This window comes from Vollenhovia emeryi, unplaced genomic scaffold, assembly GCF_000949405.1.
Source record: "Vollenhovia emeryi isolate VEMERY1.0 unplaced genomic scaffold, V.emery_V1.0 DF939126.1, whole genome shotgun sequence".
Classification (NCBI taxonomy): Eukaryota; Metazoa; Arthropoda; class Insecta; order Hymenoptera; family Formicidae; genus Vollenhovia; species Vollenhovia emeryi.
In genome coordinates, this window is record NW_011967240.1 from 4,289,264 (window position 1) to 4,305,262 (window position 15,999).

At 38.2% G+C, this 15,999-nt stretch overlaps 3 protein-coding genes across 3 annotated transcripts; all 3 read right to left on the reverse strand.

Moving 5' to 3' along the window:
• Positions 1-1,838: 1,838 nt before the first annotated feature.
• On the reverse strand, positions 1,839-4,023 carry LOC105569112. Its single transcript, XM_012025303.1, has 4 exons — positions 3,398-4,023; positions 3,124-3,219; positions 2,882-2,989; positions 1,839-2,630 (listed from the first exon to the last, which is right to left on the reverse strand). The coding sequence occupies exons 1-4, from the start codon at positions 3,933-3,935 to the stop codon at positions 1,942-1,944; spliced, it is 1,431 nt and encodes a 476-aa protein (XP_011880693.1). The 5' UTR covers positions 3,936-4,023; the 3' UTR covers positions 1,839-1,941.
• Positions 4,024-5,369: 1,346 nt separating this feature from the next.
• LOC105569113 lies at positions 5,370-6,679 on the reverse strand. The gene is made up of 2 exons (XM_012025304.1): positions 6,172-6,679; positions 5,370-5,945 (listed from the first exon to the last, which is right to left on the reverse strand). The coding sequence occupies exons 1-2, from the start codon at positions 6,677-6,679 to the stop codon at positions 5,566-5,568; spliced, it is 888 nt and encodes a 295-aa protein (XP_011880694.1). The 3' UTR covers positions 5,370-5,565.
• A 5,820-nt stretch (positions 6,680-12,499) lies between these two features.
• Positions 12,500-14,971, reverse strand: LOC105569114. Its single transcript, XM_012025305.1, has 2 exons — positions 14,599-14,971; positions 12,500-12,831 (listed from the first exon to the last, which is right to left on the reverse strand). The coding sequence occupies exons 1-2, from the start codon at positions 14,969-14,971 to the stop codon at positions 12,500-12,502; spliced, it is 705 nt and encodes a 234-aa protein (XP_011880695.1).
• Positions 14,972-15,999: the final 1,028 nt, after the last annotated feature.

Genomic DNA, 15,999 nt, shown 5'->3' on the forward strand with positions numbered 1-15,999 from the left:
CGTGACAGGATGGTAGTGTCTAAATATTCTATTCTAAATTTATTGCGAAAAAATATCACCTCGGCCAGGGTATGAACCTGGACCTCCCTCTCGCTAGGCGGGCGTCTCAACCAATTCGACCACCGAGGCACATGGCAATACTTATCGCAATAAACAGTCTAATGTTGATTCCCGAGTGCCACCTATCGTGACAGTATTCGAAAATCGAGAACTGTGTGCCGACTTGATTTGTCAGTCTTAAAACACAGTATCATCTCCACAATGTATCCCCATTATTACGCCCCCCCCCCCCGGATTAAATAATTAAATGAAAGAACCGCTTTTTCCCGTCCGCGTAATTTAAATAAATTAGTATGGCTCGTATGTGTTAAACATAAATTTCAAAGAATTTAAAGAACTCAGAGCCGTAACAGGATGGTAGTGTCTAAATATTCTATTCTAAAATTGCGAAAAAATATCACCTCGGCCAGGGTGATATTTTTAGAAAATAATTCCTTAAGTCAAACTAAAACTAAAAAAAATAAATTAGTATGGCTCGTATGTGTTAAACATAAATTTCAAAGAATTTAAAGAACTCAGAGCCGTAACAGGATGGTAGTGTCTAAATATTCTATTCTAAATTTATTGCGAAAAAATATCACCCTGGCCGAGGTGATATTTTTTCGCAATAAATTTAGAATAGAATATTTAGACACTACCATCCTGTTACGGCTCTGAGTTCTTTAAATTCTTTGAAATTTATGTTTAACACATACGAGCCATACTAATTCAGTTTTTAGTTTTAGTTTGTCTTAAGGAATTATTTTCTAAGCTTTCATAAAATAGAATATTTTTAAGTGGTGCGTTAATGTAACGTTATGCAATTTAATGTATCGTTATCGTGATTGTTTTTATAAATTACAGATTTACTCTGTTAAATATGTTGTATATAGATTGAAAAAATAACTTCTAATGGTTGCCAATGTGTTATGAAGGTTCCCAAAAAGAAAAGGTGTAAAAAGGAGAAAGTGCCGATGTGCGCCACAAAATTAACGGAACTCGGTTCTCACAATTTAGAATCAAAATTGTGAGAACCGAGTTCCGTTAATTTTGTGGCTCACATTGGCATTTTCTCCTTTCTACGTAATTCTAACGGATTCTATCAAACGATAAAATAAACTTTTTGTACTAAAATTCGCTGGCATTCAAAGTTTGATGTAATATTTCACTTTATAATAGTATACAATTTAAAAAAGAATTTGAGCGTAAATAATTGCGGGCGATGTTTTACCTTAAAAATATGCGCATACTATATGTCGAAGAAATAAAACGATGAAAAAAAATACTATACAATATGACGCAAAAGAAAAACCGTTAGCATGATCATGAATACATTTTAACTGTTCTTCAAGACGATCCGTATATATAATACATCTGTTCAATCTTGAACGTGATTGCGTGAAACGTGATAAACGATAGAAATAGCTTTCGACACCTAGTGTCGACGTTCTCCACGCTGTAGATTCTCAATCGGTATACCAGGTGTACCCGATAAAATGGATCCCGTATACTTGTAGCAACGTTCAATACCAGTTACTTACTAGAAAGTAGTAGACAGAAGCTTGGAAGACTCTTCGGAAGATTGCGCCACTACTTAATAGACAAAAATCAATTAAAATCTTAAATGTTTTCACAGAAGTAATATAATAAATTAATTACAAAGATAAAATAGAAAGAAATAGATAAGAATGATAAGTTTCTATCAAAGAAAATGTCTTTTTTTTTAAGATTAGTACATTTATTGCTAGTTTTTAATTTAATTCTTACTTGGATTGTTTCTTACGGAAGAGTTGGAATATCAGTGGTGAAATAAATTTTTCTCGAAAGTTGTGTAACAGTTGCAGTATCGTTTATTTAAAAATACAAATACATAATGGTGCCACATAATTGGTGCGCGGAAATCTAAATTTCACGTAACAAAGGTATATCTTTAGATTGCAGCTCGGTTTGCTGCAATTCAATTTCTGCATTCGAATTTGACGATAATACCTTATTAGAACCCTTTTCCGCTGTAGCCTGCCATTCATCCATGTACACCGCATTTGTGGTGAATTCATGAATAACGTCAGCAACAGATTGATCCGTGGTTGTTGAATCAACATTTTTCTCAATTACATTTACAATGGGATTAATGTGATGCTCGTCGCCGATAAAGCTTCTTCCTTTCACGTTCACTGTCGCTCCTGACTTCAAATTACCCCCTGCCAAGCCGGTACTTACGTTGGAATCTCTGTATTTGTTGACGGCGACGTAGCTTGGCGTATTCCAATTAGAAATGGTAGAACTTGAGTTCATAATTGGTGATGGCTGTTGATAATCCGGATAATCCAGATAATCAATACTTTCCGCATTCGAGATGACTTCTCCTGTCATTGGAATGCGATTAGATTCATCCGCAACTTCTGTCCTGGTCTCTTTGTCGTGTATCATCGGTCGTTTGTGGAAACTGCGTCCCCATCCACCTCCTCCGCCGTAACCGCCTCCTGAAGGTGGGCCATAACTACTTGGTGGAGGTGCACCGTAACTATCGCTATGTCCGCCACCACCACCGCCCGAAGATTTTGTAAGAAGTACTATCTCTTTGTACTGGTCTAGAAACCGTCATGATATCAAAGATGTTAGTTGTTCCTCAATATTTTAAGAAATAATTATTTAATTTTGCGTTGTTTATAGATTTCATTAAAAATTGTACATATTTATTTCTTATACCGTAGATATTAAAATTTAGGATTATCAAAGTTTTTTACTAGAGCCCTGACTAAAAATTAATAGAAACATTTGAGAATTTATTATATTAAAATTTTTTTCCACTAGAAAACAGAACGTAAAATGACAATTTCACCTCCTCCTCCTTTCCAAGGGCCATAGCCGCCTTTTCCTTTCATGAACGTCATCATTGAAAACATCAGAGACATTCCGCCCATCATCATACTTTTGAACGCTGCCAATCCTGTATTGTATTGAGGAAAAATATTTTATCATATTTTACTACCTGATGCGATTTTGAAGTCTTGTATAACAAAATAGTATTCAAATAATGTTTGTAAATACAAATGCAGGAAAATACGAAAGGAGCAGCATTACCTATTAGTTTCATTTTTAGCATCATCATCACGCCCATCATCATCATCTTGCATTTTCCGCCTTTGCCCCCTCCGCATCCGCCTTTCTTCCCTCGTCCTATAACAATTTATATTCAACAATTTAGTAGTGTAGAAAAGACGATTTCCTAAACGACAAAAGCTCCAAAGACGTTTGAAGATTTTGAGTACGCGATAGATCTTAGTGCGTCACATTTAGACGTTAAAAAAAATATCTTCTTAATCTATACTCCCAATTTAACGGCTGTTGTGCTAACCTTCTGCTACAGCTGTCTCGTCAAACATCACGTCGATCTGATTCCTTTCTCGCTTGCTGTTCCATCTAGGCAGCGTGATACGCAGAGTAAAGGAATCGAAGAAGTCATTTACGCTGCGCTCGATACTGACATCCGAGTCATTCATAGATCGAGCATCGGATCTGCGTGCTGTTCCGCTCTTCACCATCTTCACATCTTGCCCAAGTAATGTGATTTCATCGAGGCGACCTACTGTTTCTAAGAAACGGACGAAACGTTTCTTGATACAACCAAGCGAAAATTCAATGATGCATTTGCCTATGTCTTTCACGGGAAACTCCGGAAAGTCGTCTTTATTCTGCACCGAGTCATTCCTGGCCGACGGAACGATCTTTACGTCGATTTTAATACCATCTTTTGTTAAATGAAATATTCGACGTTCTACTGGTGTTCTCTTCAATTCCGCGTCAATAACGTAATCCTTGACGTTCCGAATCCCATTCTTCTCATACGCATTCACGTGGATCACGCACGTGATCAGCAAGCAAAAGATGAACATAGATTCACGCACTTTTTCACAGTAAACAGAAACAAGCGTCGATCGGTTCCGCTGACGATAACGAGACAACTTTGGCAGGAATTCTGGCTAACACTGACTGATCCCTGGGTCATCGCAATTGCTTATATACATTGAGATTTATGTCATTCGCGGTATTCTTCTGACGTTTCGTCACGATTGCCATTACGCGCAGTGAGATAAATAGACTTGTAATAATAAGGCTGAAAACGCAAATCGAAATCATTCCTCGAGCTTTAGCCACAACGACGGGTGGTACACGCAACAGCAAAAGAACTATTTCCGGATGCTGCTTTACGAACTACTATAATAAGGTGACACGCTTATAAGAACATTTGTAGGATGAGACAGTTCGTGCCACTTTTAAATTAATTATGCACGGGCGGAACAGAACAGAAATTTATAGCTCAGAGGATTTTTGCAGAATTGAAATTAAAACGATGATAAGAACCAATGAAAACGATACGTTTAATAAGCACCTGTTGACAGAATTGTTTTATTTAATTTATAGGAATGCCTTTAATTATAATATCTCATTAATTCCACATTTTTGTAGTGTCCAAGAAACTTGATCGGCTTTATCGAGTTCCTCAACACTTTTTGCAAATATAATATAAAACTATTATTTTTTTATTATATTGACAAAAATACCCTAACGTCTTTCTTAAATTACATTAGTAGTGTAAAGCTATGTCGTTCTTTGTAAGTATATATGTGTAATTATGACAATAGTTTTAATTGTTATTAAATACTTGGAACACCATATATACACGTACAATAATAATAATAATATAGGATCCGTGCGCCTTACGAACCGCAACACTTTATGATCCGATGCAGAACTGTCAGTCTGGTGGTTTAACGTTGTACTAACGTGGTGAAGGTGCCGGCCTTATTACTTGCTAATTAGTCCGTACATTCACCTTCAGATATATCTATGTTTAACAGTAACGTAAATGTAACTACCGTAACAGAAAGTACGTGCACCTTTTAGCGCGTGATGTACTTGTACGAGTGCATTTACGCCAGTTAGAAGAATTCAATTCTCTCACTTAAGCTAACAAATCTCCAATGACTATCGCTGAATCATAAGACGAACGTTTATATTGCCGGCCGTATCGCGCGTATTCCACGACTTTTCAACCGATTGCAGTTGCAGTTATTGCAATAATAATAACACTGTATGTTTTTACAAATGTTCTTTATTACAACTTTACAATAACGAAATAAATATCCAAAAATCATGTACATGATCTTGGGCAACTCTGCGTGCTCGGCGATGATACGCTTCCTCGATAGGTACCAGTCGAAAATGCAAAAGTGGCCGCAAGAAATACCTATATGACTATAAATAATAATAGGGGTGATAATTCGTGGATCGATGAAATGAGACTGAACGAGATCTTAGAAGAAAGAAGGTGTCATGATGGCGAAGGGGAAAGAGACGAGAAACGAGGTAACAGAGGGAAATGAAGGAAGGAGATAGCAGGAAAACTTGATAGTGCTTGAAGATGACAGTAAAAGAAAGAGGAAGGAAATTCGGTGAGGTAGAGATGTGCTAAAGGTTTTATCATGTACCGGCGAACATCTCGTCGAAGTTGATTGGATGATCTTAATTCTGCAAAAGCGATCTACGATCGTGCGCGTTGCCGTATTTCAGCACGGCCTGCTGAAGAGATTCATGGACGGTGTCGAGGGACCTTCCGTATCCGGAGTGTCCATATCCGTGTCCGTGATGTTCCTCCGAACTGTGCGTATGCGAGCTGGAGTATACTGGTTTGCTAACAATTTCATATGTGGTTTTCTTGTCGCCGCCGCTCGTTAAGGATTTCAATCCGATAATGGCTGATAACATGAGCGCCATGAGACCTGTCATCAGAGCTTTTCCGGCGAGGAGCGCAAGGGCACCGAATCCAACCGCGCCAAGGGTTCCCTTCATCATCATCAGACCGGCCATCAAGCCGCCGTAGCCTTTGTCGCCTTTTTTACGGCCTGTTAAATACACACGAGTCATTATTAGCTTATTTCATTATTATCTTATGTATATAACAAGAGGAGAGATTAATTATCTGACAATAAGAATGTACACTATATTTTCGTAAAAATTACATTAAATCCCAAAGTGAAATATCTCTGCCAACCGACGTTAACTGCGAGGATTCATTCTTATAGCTTTGTCAGTTGATAAAACTGAAATTAGTATTTTTTTTGGTCTAACCTGTTTCAACATTTTGGTTGCCACCTAGGCCGAGTTGCGCAAGTGTCTCTTCGTTGAAGCTCCTGGTAGCTTCAAAAGTCCTCGGATCAAAAAGTTTGATGGAGATCGAGTGGCTATTAAGGTAACTGCCAACCTTGTGAACCAAATAGGCATCCAGCCTCTTCTCAACATCATTCGGGAAGTCTCTCGCTAGATTGGCGACTACTTCCGATGCTGGAACATCGGCGGAACCGTTCTCTTTGATCACAGATACACCCGGCAGGATACCGATGTTCTCCTGCTCCGACAATTTATCCAGGAAGGACACCACGTCCAACTTAAGGCACGTGGCACTGTACGACTTCCCGCAATCTTTGTTCAAATTGGTTGCCATATTTTCCGGCGCATCTTCCACCATTTGTCTCGTGGTGCGTCTCTCGATCTCCGCGTTGGCGCATCCCGATAGAAAAAGTACCAGAAGAAGGAGATGGCAACGTGACAATTGGGCAACGTGCGTAATTCCTTTCATCGTGAATTTTTGGATATCTCCCTGAAGCCTGGCTGGAGAACGCGCGTATTCGTGCAGTTATTTTTGTCGCCCCAGGTCTACGGATCGCCAGTAACGCGACGATATCCTCGAAGACGAAGGACCTTGAAGCTGACGGATGAGACGCGTATCGTGCACTGGGCATACCCTCGGATACTTGCAGTATATATAGAGCGAGTCAACGGATAGTCCTTTTTCCTTTTTGCCTTTCGGTCGTTCCATACATTCTCCGTAGTCGAGAGCACCGGCGACGGAACTCTCTTCTTTGCGGACGTCAAAGAGGAGGCAGGGGCCTCTCGCAGCCGACCAGCGGCAGTGGCGAGAGGGAGCGTCAAATAGAGCGGAGAATTCGAATCTGAGTCAAATTTATAGGAAAAAAAAAAAAACGTTACCAATGAACGGGTATGAGATGATGAATGAGAGCGAAGGCTGATCATGTCAACACCAATTCAATCGTATTAACGGCAGTTAATGCGTACGCGTATCAGTCTTTAACAATGCAATTATTTTTCATGCGCGCGTCATTACTCCTTACGTGTTTATCGGTGTTACAGTCCATTCTCTCCATATTATTTTCACTTTTAGTCATGCTTACGCCGTAATGAAACAACTTAGAAAAATGCGGAATGTGTACACTGCACTGTGTTTTACACAGTTAACTTATAAAAAGTAATTTTATAATCACAATTTTTCCACTCGTAGAAATAGAAGTTATAAAATTATATATATACGGAGAAATGCTTACGCACAAGTCTTTATCCCAACATGATTTTCATATAATTATTTTACAAAATAATAAGCATTTGGGCTATAATGTAGGACATATAATGTAAGGTGTCTATATGATCCGGATGGCCTAGAAATCGCTCTTGCGCTATCTCGCAAAAAGATTAAACAACTACTTAAAAGGGTGGAACAGGAATCAACATTCTCGAAATTACAGGTAATGCATAATTGCAGGTTATAAAGATATTTAATCAACAGTGTTGACGAAGCGGGAGCACATGTTAATCACCAGGGTCCGACAATCGCCGTTGGCACCCGATCGCCCAGTGTGAGATCACTTTCGATTTCAAGAACGAAACCAAGAGAGCGACGGCACACATTGTGTACGCGAACGCTCCGCAAACACAGCGTGAGTAGAAATTGCAAACTGCAAAGTTCGTCAATAAGTACAATGTGAAAATTGTTATTGCGGGCGAGGCGAAACGAGACGGGAGTCCTACTTTAAATCAGCCCAGTTTAGCGAGCTCGTAGGAGATCCGATTTTCGCGCGCTACGCTCGAGCAACGGCGCTTCAGACGGATCTGCCGATGTGAAAGTATGCAGTCGATTTTCACGGGCAACTCGACGGGGCCTTATCATTGCGTGCGCGTGTGCGTATGCACAATACGAGCGCGTGCGCGTTTCGATATGACGCGCTTGCATGTCCACGCGGCAGGTGTGCCGACTTAGAACGGACTAGCCTTCTTTCAGAGGCATCCATTTCGCCATTTGTTGCTTCCTTTTCACATGGTGCCTTCCTTTCGTTAATAATCTCGAACACGCCGTGCTGATTCTGCTCCGGCGAAACTATGTGCGACAGATCGAATCAGTGGTGGGCGTCGGCTTTACGCTCGTGAACATCGGTGAAAAAGGCGGCGCGGGGACGATCCTAAAAATTCTTTCTCATTCGTCTGCGTTGCTAATTAAATCGAAAATCGTAGTAATGAAAAAGGTATCTCGTTACGTGGATTGGACTCAGCCGCATTCATTCACGCACTCATTCTGACGTTGCGATTCTTGTCACGTTTTTTATCCCATCAGATCTCAATCAGAACCCGTAATATAGTCTGTATTTCCTGTTAAACTGCCAGGCATTAGTTGAGACCGCAATGTTGCGCTGTATTTGGAACACTCGATAAAAAATCAAGTTTTTCTCACCTCACAGTTTACCATCAAATAGCTGGCGATCGATGGAGACAGAAAGGGTTAATCTTTATGTGAATTTATTTAACAGACTTGACATTTTCAAACTTTTCTTATGAACTTTACAACGAATTTAGGTAAATGGAATACTAATTCATAAGATAGCTGGCGATAGATGAAGACAGAAATAGTTAATCTTTATTTGAATTTATTTAACAGACTTGACATTTTCAAACTTTTCTTATGAATTTTAAGATACAACGAATTTAAGTAAATGGAATACTAATTCATAAGATAGCTGGCGATAGATGAAGATAGAAAGAGTGAATCCCTATTTGACAGGCTTGACATTTTAAATTTTCTCATGAATTTTACGATACAGTGAATTTAAGTAAATGGAATACTAATTCATAAGATAAATGATATTATATTAGATAATATTATTATCAGAATTAATATTTCTAAAATGAAAATACGAACTTTCTAAAATAGAAGAGAACTTCTTGTATTTCCTTTTTTCAAGATCCTTGCTTAAATGACTTTTTAATATATGAAATTGGAAAGACAAAATACAAAAGCTTTTTAAGTACGGGCTATTCCGAAAACAGAAGACAACATGTATTCGCAAGTGCGAACACATCACGGTAGGCGAATTCGTATGAAGACTACACTGAGAAAAATTTTCATCGGATAAACCAATTAAATAGTATGTCCGATGGTTAATTTTTCCGATTACGTTTTCCGATTAAATTATGGATATATCCGATGAAATTTATCCGATGAAATGCAATTACCGATGAAATTTGATTGAAAAACCGATCAAATTTTTCATCGGATATACAATTTAATCGGATATATCCGTTTGTTATCATGTAATTGGATTATCCGATTATATTCAATCGGACATTTCTCTCAGTGTATGATTGTGCGTTCGCCCCATAACGCCATGGTTACCCCATTTCCAGTCGAAATTGAGAGAGTCGTTGTTTTAAGAAAGTCGCTCGCACTCACCCAACAATTTGCGACAATTCAGGGAATGTTCACGCTGGATCAGAAAATGTGCCAATAATTTCTCCCTGACGATTACCGCGGTAAATCGTGTTCTTACGCATCGAAATTGTTAGAATGTCAGCACAGTAGTACTGTTAGGAATTTTAAAAAATATGCGTAACATGGAGAAATTGATTGTCTTGGAAAGCTGGAAATTACCGAGCCCGTCTCGAACGTTGTTTACCATATTCTCCGTTAATAAACGGTACCTGCAAAATTTTTACGGACGGCCTGCTTGCTTCCAAGAAAACAATTGTTATCCTTCTCTCTCTTTTGACATACGCACAAGCATACAAATCGTTGTTATATTCCATAAGCGGCTGGGTACTACCGCTCCTTTGCCGCAGAAAACTCAAAAGTCCAATGGTTTAAAGGGAAAATCTGTGATTCGTCATTTTCATTTCTGATATTTGTACAAAATAGTATTTTGTTGTATTCATTTTTCCTATAAAATTCTTACAAATGTTGTGGTAAGATGACTTCTGCTACATTAAATATAGTCTGATAATAAATTAATATAACTAAACAACACACGAGAAGAGGCCGATGCGGGTCCAAGGCAAGATGTAGGTAACCCGTACTTGTAATTTTTTTTTAATGTGAATTCATATACCGTTTCTCTCCACCTTTGTCTTGCGAGCCGCTTTCATTGCGAATTAATATAAATTAATATGTATGTAGGTATATATAATATATTAATTACATATATATTAATTAAGAAAGGCTAGAAAAATAAGATAATTTTCGCAATTAAATATGTTAATTTATTTTAGGAAAGCGTATGATACAAATACGCGCATATAGTGCGTATATGATTTATGCGTCGAGGTGTGAAACAAGAACGAAAGAAGAAAGGTAGAATTACCGCATCTAATACACCGGGTGCTGCTCGAGTGATTGCATAGACCTCGTTAATTTGAGAACGCATATCCGTTATGTACTCAAAATGCATCGCGTGCATTTATACTTTCGCAATTTTTTCGCGGCGGTCTAAAGTGAACGTTACATACCGCGAATTTCTTCTGCCTCAATGGCGGGGATTTATAAGAATAGACCAGTCTAGAGCCACCATATTACGTTGCGATTTTCTCAGTGAGTTATATTTCAAGCAAACTGGTCGCTGTTGGCCCAGTCATGTCAAGATATAAAATAATTTATTGCTGCAATGATAGTCTTTCGATCAAAGAAACGTGCAAGAAATTCTTGGATCTACTTTCCTTGGATCTACTTAACTAAAATAAGATATGAATACTTCCGTTAGCACTCGCGAATTTAATATATGTATGTAGAATGCTTCTACGATATATAATATTTACAAATGTCATTTTTATGAGATAAGAATAGGATAATGACGTACTATGTATATTGTATATTATATCAAGCTATACACGTACAAGAGATTTGTTCAACGGTTTAGTTTTTCATTAAATATATATAAATTAATATGTTAAATTTGTATACAAAATTATATAGAAAACCATTTCAAGTTTTACATGATATGTACGTGTAAATTTATCAAAAGAAATGTAATAAAAGAAACTAGTATTAAAATATAAAGTATGTCATTTTTAAATGTGTATAGTGTTATTAAAAAACTTTATTAGTTTAAATTTTATTAAGAAGCAAAATATTATATTTTTATAGAAAATAATTGTAAGAGTATTTTAAAAAATTATGTCTACAAAAAATCTTCACAATTTAATGTCTTTAATGTGATTTAACATGTCTATAACTTTTGTATTATCGTATAAGAACAGAATGCAACAGTTCTCAAATTTATTTATAAACATTCTGTTATATTTTAATTATTATTCATAAAGAAAATTACTCGATAATTTACACGAATAAGTTAAAGTGATTGGATGATAGAATTGCAAGCAATAAAAATTTTATTAACACCACTTGGATAAAGAATCACACGTGAAAAGTGAACATTTTACTACGTGCAAAGTGTCTGCGATCTTATAAACAACAATATATTCTCAAAGACTGTTGATTAATGCCTGACAAAATGAGCATCAGAGAGAGGCGATCAGAGCTTGCGTTCCTCATCGCGTTCGCCACTTCTCGACGGTGCTGGCCTCTCAAACAGCCCATATATACCCGTACTCGGTGTTCCACTCCTCTCGAGCGACTCAACTAATCACAACCGATGCCGTTATTTCAGTCCCTACCACGAAGGCCACGGTCGTATCTACTGGTAGAAGTGGAGAAGCACGTGGAGGCATTGACACACTGACCTTGTTACGTGCGGGACATCGAGGGGGAACTCGGTAGACCAATCACAGCTACGATCCGCTTTCCTACCTTACTCCCGACACAGTAACCTCGTTTCCTTCCTCTTCCTAGTTCCCCACCTTGATCCGGTCTTTCTTCGCTTCTCCCACCAGCGCAACATCATTCCATCTTTCCTCCGTCCATGAACCTCCATCTAGGTCATTAGCCTTCTCGTCTGACTGACTGAGTAACCTGCTTACAACTATATACTTATATGTATATGTGTATATAGCCCTCTTTTTCGATATTTATTTAATTATTTACAAATTGTAAAATTCCTGTCGCAAATAATCCTTATTATGGAAGTTGCGGGTAACACGTGCGCATTTAGGTCGAGTATTAATAAGATGTGACATATTTGAGCTTGGCAATTTACCAGTCGTCGCAATGATACGACATTTTTGACAGTTCGCCGATGTCATGGTGATACTAAGTCTCCCATATCTCCCAATGATGAAGACAAAAGTTTATAAAAAGATGATCGATTTTATTTCATACAGCAAGCATATGCGGACACGCAATAAATAAATAAATAAACGATGCAAATGGCAAGGGGGACATTGCATTTTATGGAATGTCATGGTACGGATAATGTTCGCCACTGTGTTCCGGCGCCCAGCCTTTGTAGGGTTGATTGATCTCCTCCTCTGACCTGTGCCAGTGATCGTGATGAATTTCGTGCGGTCTTACGATTCCGTAGGAGACCCTTGGCGGCGGCGGTGGTGTAACAAGGGCCTTTAAGGCGACCGCGCCGGAAATCAAAAGCGACATGAGGCCTGCGCCCAGGCCCTTCATACCTATTAGGGCGATCATGCTGATTACGATAGGCAGAACGATTATTGCTTTTAGCTTCAGCAGGATCAAGAGTGGCATGATCATCCTCTTCAATTTCGTACGCGCTGTAAGCAATATATGCAATATCTTGTGGGTAATGATTGTAAGCGGTGATGAAGTCATTTTCTTAAAATTATTAGTCAATGCACGCGTGTAGATCTGAATTGTTGACAATTATAACAAAAGAAGGTGCGAAAAGAAGAATGTTCCAGTATCGAATTATGATACGAGTCGTATATGTTTAGGGTTTGTAAGCGTATATGTAAGGTATATAAACGTTGCATTAAGTATAGGAATGTGGGACACTTAATTAATACATAAAGATGATATCAATAATCGCGGAATACTTGGATGATCGAGGATTTCTAAAAGACTATAACGGACGCGTTTATCATCCAGTCTACTTTCTTCGACACGCGACACTCTCGTTCAAGGTCCTTCTTAGACGTCTTCTCGCGGTAGCCGTCCCACAAACCCGGAATCCCACCAGATCTACCAAATGGTAACCCACTTTGGTCCACTCCCACCTTTGGCATTTGTTTTCGCGAATATGGTAGAAGTGGAACGCGTCATAGCTTTCTACGTACGAATCCTTCATCCTGGTCGCTCTCACCTCCCTCTCTCAATGACCATCGATAAACGTACATTATACGTATCCAAATTTTTCAGTATTTTCAAAATTACGTGGAAAAAAATGTTTTACGTACTGTAAATACGTGAGAAAAAAAATTCGAGAAAATTTACGAGTACGAGAGAAGCGACAAACTCTAGAAAAGTGGGAGCTAGAGAGAGAGAGAGAGAGAGATACATGGAGGATACGTAAATGGTATTTCGGCCACGATCGAATTGAAAAGAAAGATACAAGTTACACTTTCCAGCCAATGAGTCCCGAGATTCGTGAGCTACTTAAACCCCATTGGCGAGACTTTAGAAAGGTGAGGCACTATAAGTTTGCGCCCACTGAATGATGTATTCATACCAGATCGGAACGTTAGAGAAGAACCAGAAACTTCTGTTAGACACAAATATCTAACACAAGTCTGACGAGGGTCTAACAAACATTTTAATGTTATTATCAAAAACTTAGTTGCAAACGTATTTGCGAAAGAAAAGTACAAATTTAATAATTTACGTGTAAGAAAGATGAAGCGTAAGAAAACAGTATTTAACATACTGATCCCTAGAAAAATACAGCGTTCATACAATATAGGCAAGATTAACGTAGATTTAATTTTATAGACTTAGGGCCGGTTCTTCCAACCTCTTGGTAAGCTAATAGTTTAATTATATATATCTTTGTTTAATTTGAAGGAAATACAAAGACATACACATGATTTAACTATTAGTTAACTTACCAAGACGTTGGAACAACCGGCCCTTAATGGATTAAAGTACTTGTTTACAGGTTATTTAAAAATATCTTTAAAGATTTTGAAATATTTTCTTCGAGACATAGAAATATAATACCATTGCAAGCAGATATTATTTGTTATGACATTTTGTAGTAAAAATTGTAACATCCAACTATTTTTACATTCCAAAATTATTGCTTTTTTATTTTATGGAAATTGCAATTTAAAAATGCAACCTGTACAAGTCTTATTAAAGATAAATATTTCGAATGACATTATCATTAGTAGCATATTTCCCCAAATTATTCTAACAATTTCTCGTTGTGCAAATTCACAAAACTGAAAGGTGTACGCCACCTCTCGTTTACAAATTTGACAGCATTCTGTTCTATTCATTAAATTAAGTACAAAACAATCAATTTCGTGTTTTCTAATTTAACTTTCAACTTGTACGACTTTTTTCGTAATGCATCAGTTTACCTTCGGATGTTCCATGTGCCAAGCTTCTGAGGTCTATATCGACGTTTCTCTGACCGAGGGCGCGTGCAAACAAACCAGCGGTTGAAGCGTCATTAGGAAGATTAATTTGTATCTTTCGAGTCTTCAGGAATTTTTCAATCCTGCTCACGAGCGGGTCCACGCTCTCTTCCGATAGTTCCCCATCTTCCGAAACCTTTTCCAAGGTTACTATATCGCCGTAAACATCGATGATGTCCTTCCTGTTGATTTCGTCCATCGTTCTCATGAGCTTCCCTTCTAGTTGTTCCAAACTGTTTCCATTTTTCTGGCTTGGACTGCCTGCCACCAACGTCAGCAATTGCAACGCTAAGAGAACGATTACCTTGGTCTTCATTGTTACAAAGTGCTATATGCGTGCCTTTGAAGAAGCGTTTTTTGACTGTTTGCCCCCAGAACCATTTTTCTTTTATACGAGCCACGATCGACTAGTGGTGGGGCTATACTGAACCATTTGGCAAGCAACGTGCCAGGGCAGTGGTGTCAAGAATTTTAATTCTGCCGAAGAGCTAACTTAACCATGCAATGCACAAGGATCGCGTGACGTAGGATACGCCGGTACGAGCAAATTTTCCTTTTACTTTCGAAATTTTACTATCGAACCTAGAAAATTTCTTACACCTTCACACTCAACAATCTTTCCCCAATCGAAACTTAACGAATTGCAAAATTTTAGAAAGTAATGGTTAGAGTTTTTGCAATTGAATAAAATTACACTTCAAAATATCATATTTCATCGATTAATTGCTCTTCTTTTAGCGTTTCCATTTTTGTGCATGAATTTGTTGCAGAAAAGAAATCTGTCTCATTTGAGAAATTTCTAATTTATTTGTATGCATCTACAGTTTATTTGCATCACATATACATACAATGGTCTGTAAGGTTGGCTCTGAGCAATTATCATCTCCTATGTTTACGATCAGCACACATCGGCAACGCACAGTCTGGTGAAAATTAGATTTCCGTGTCTCTTGGTGACACGGTATGGTATGTAAAACTTGTGTCCCAAATCATGCAGTCGGAAGTCACTCGAACAAGAGAAATGGAACGAGCGGCAGCAGTGGCGGCCAAGACGAAAGAAAGACCGAAGAAAACAGAAGTGGGAGTGCAAATGAACCGTAGGCATGCCGATTGGAGCTCATATACGATTGGAATCGGGTATGAGCTCGGCCGGCGACAATTGCACGCCGAAGGCTGTCAATATTTCACGCTAGTAGAAACTAATCACGTACGAGGTTTTCTATGCACCGCGCTGCATCGAATCTTACCGTGGCGATAATTTCTCCAAATTAGAAATTTAATACTGATTTGTATTTAGCAAGAGCGGAAGAGAAAAAAATTGTTCACAAATACTTCTCGGGGATA

Coding starts and splice junctions, on each gene's coding strand:
- LOC105569112 (XM_012025303.1), bottom strand. CDS start 3,935: ATGTTCATCTTTTGCTTGCTGATCACGTGCGTGATCCACGTGAATGCG. Junction 3,220..3,397: donor CGAGACAGCTGTAGCAGAAG/GTTAGCACAACA, acceptor AAATTGTTATAG/GACGAGGGAAGAAAGGCGGA. Junction 2,990..3,123: donor GCTAAAAATGAAACTAATAG/GTAATGCTGCTC, acceptor AATACAATACAG/GATTGGCAGCGTTCAAAAGT.
- LOC105569113 (XM_012025304.1), bottom strand. CDS start 6,679: ATGAAAGGAATTACGCACGTTGCCCAATTGTCACGTTGCCATCTCCTT. Junction 5,946..6,171: donor CAACCAAAATGTTGAAACAG/GTTAGACCAAAA, acceptor TGTATTTAACAG/GCCGTAAAAAAGGCGACAAA.
- LOC105569114 (XM_012025305.1), bottom strand. CDS start 14,971: ATGAAGACCAAGGTAATCGTTCTCTTAGCGTTGCAATTGCTGACGTTG. Junction 12,832..14,598: donor GGCACATGGAACATCCGAAG/GTAAACTGATGC, acceptor TATTGCTTACAG/CGCGTACGAAATTGAAGAGG.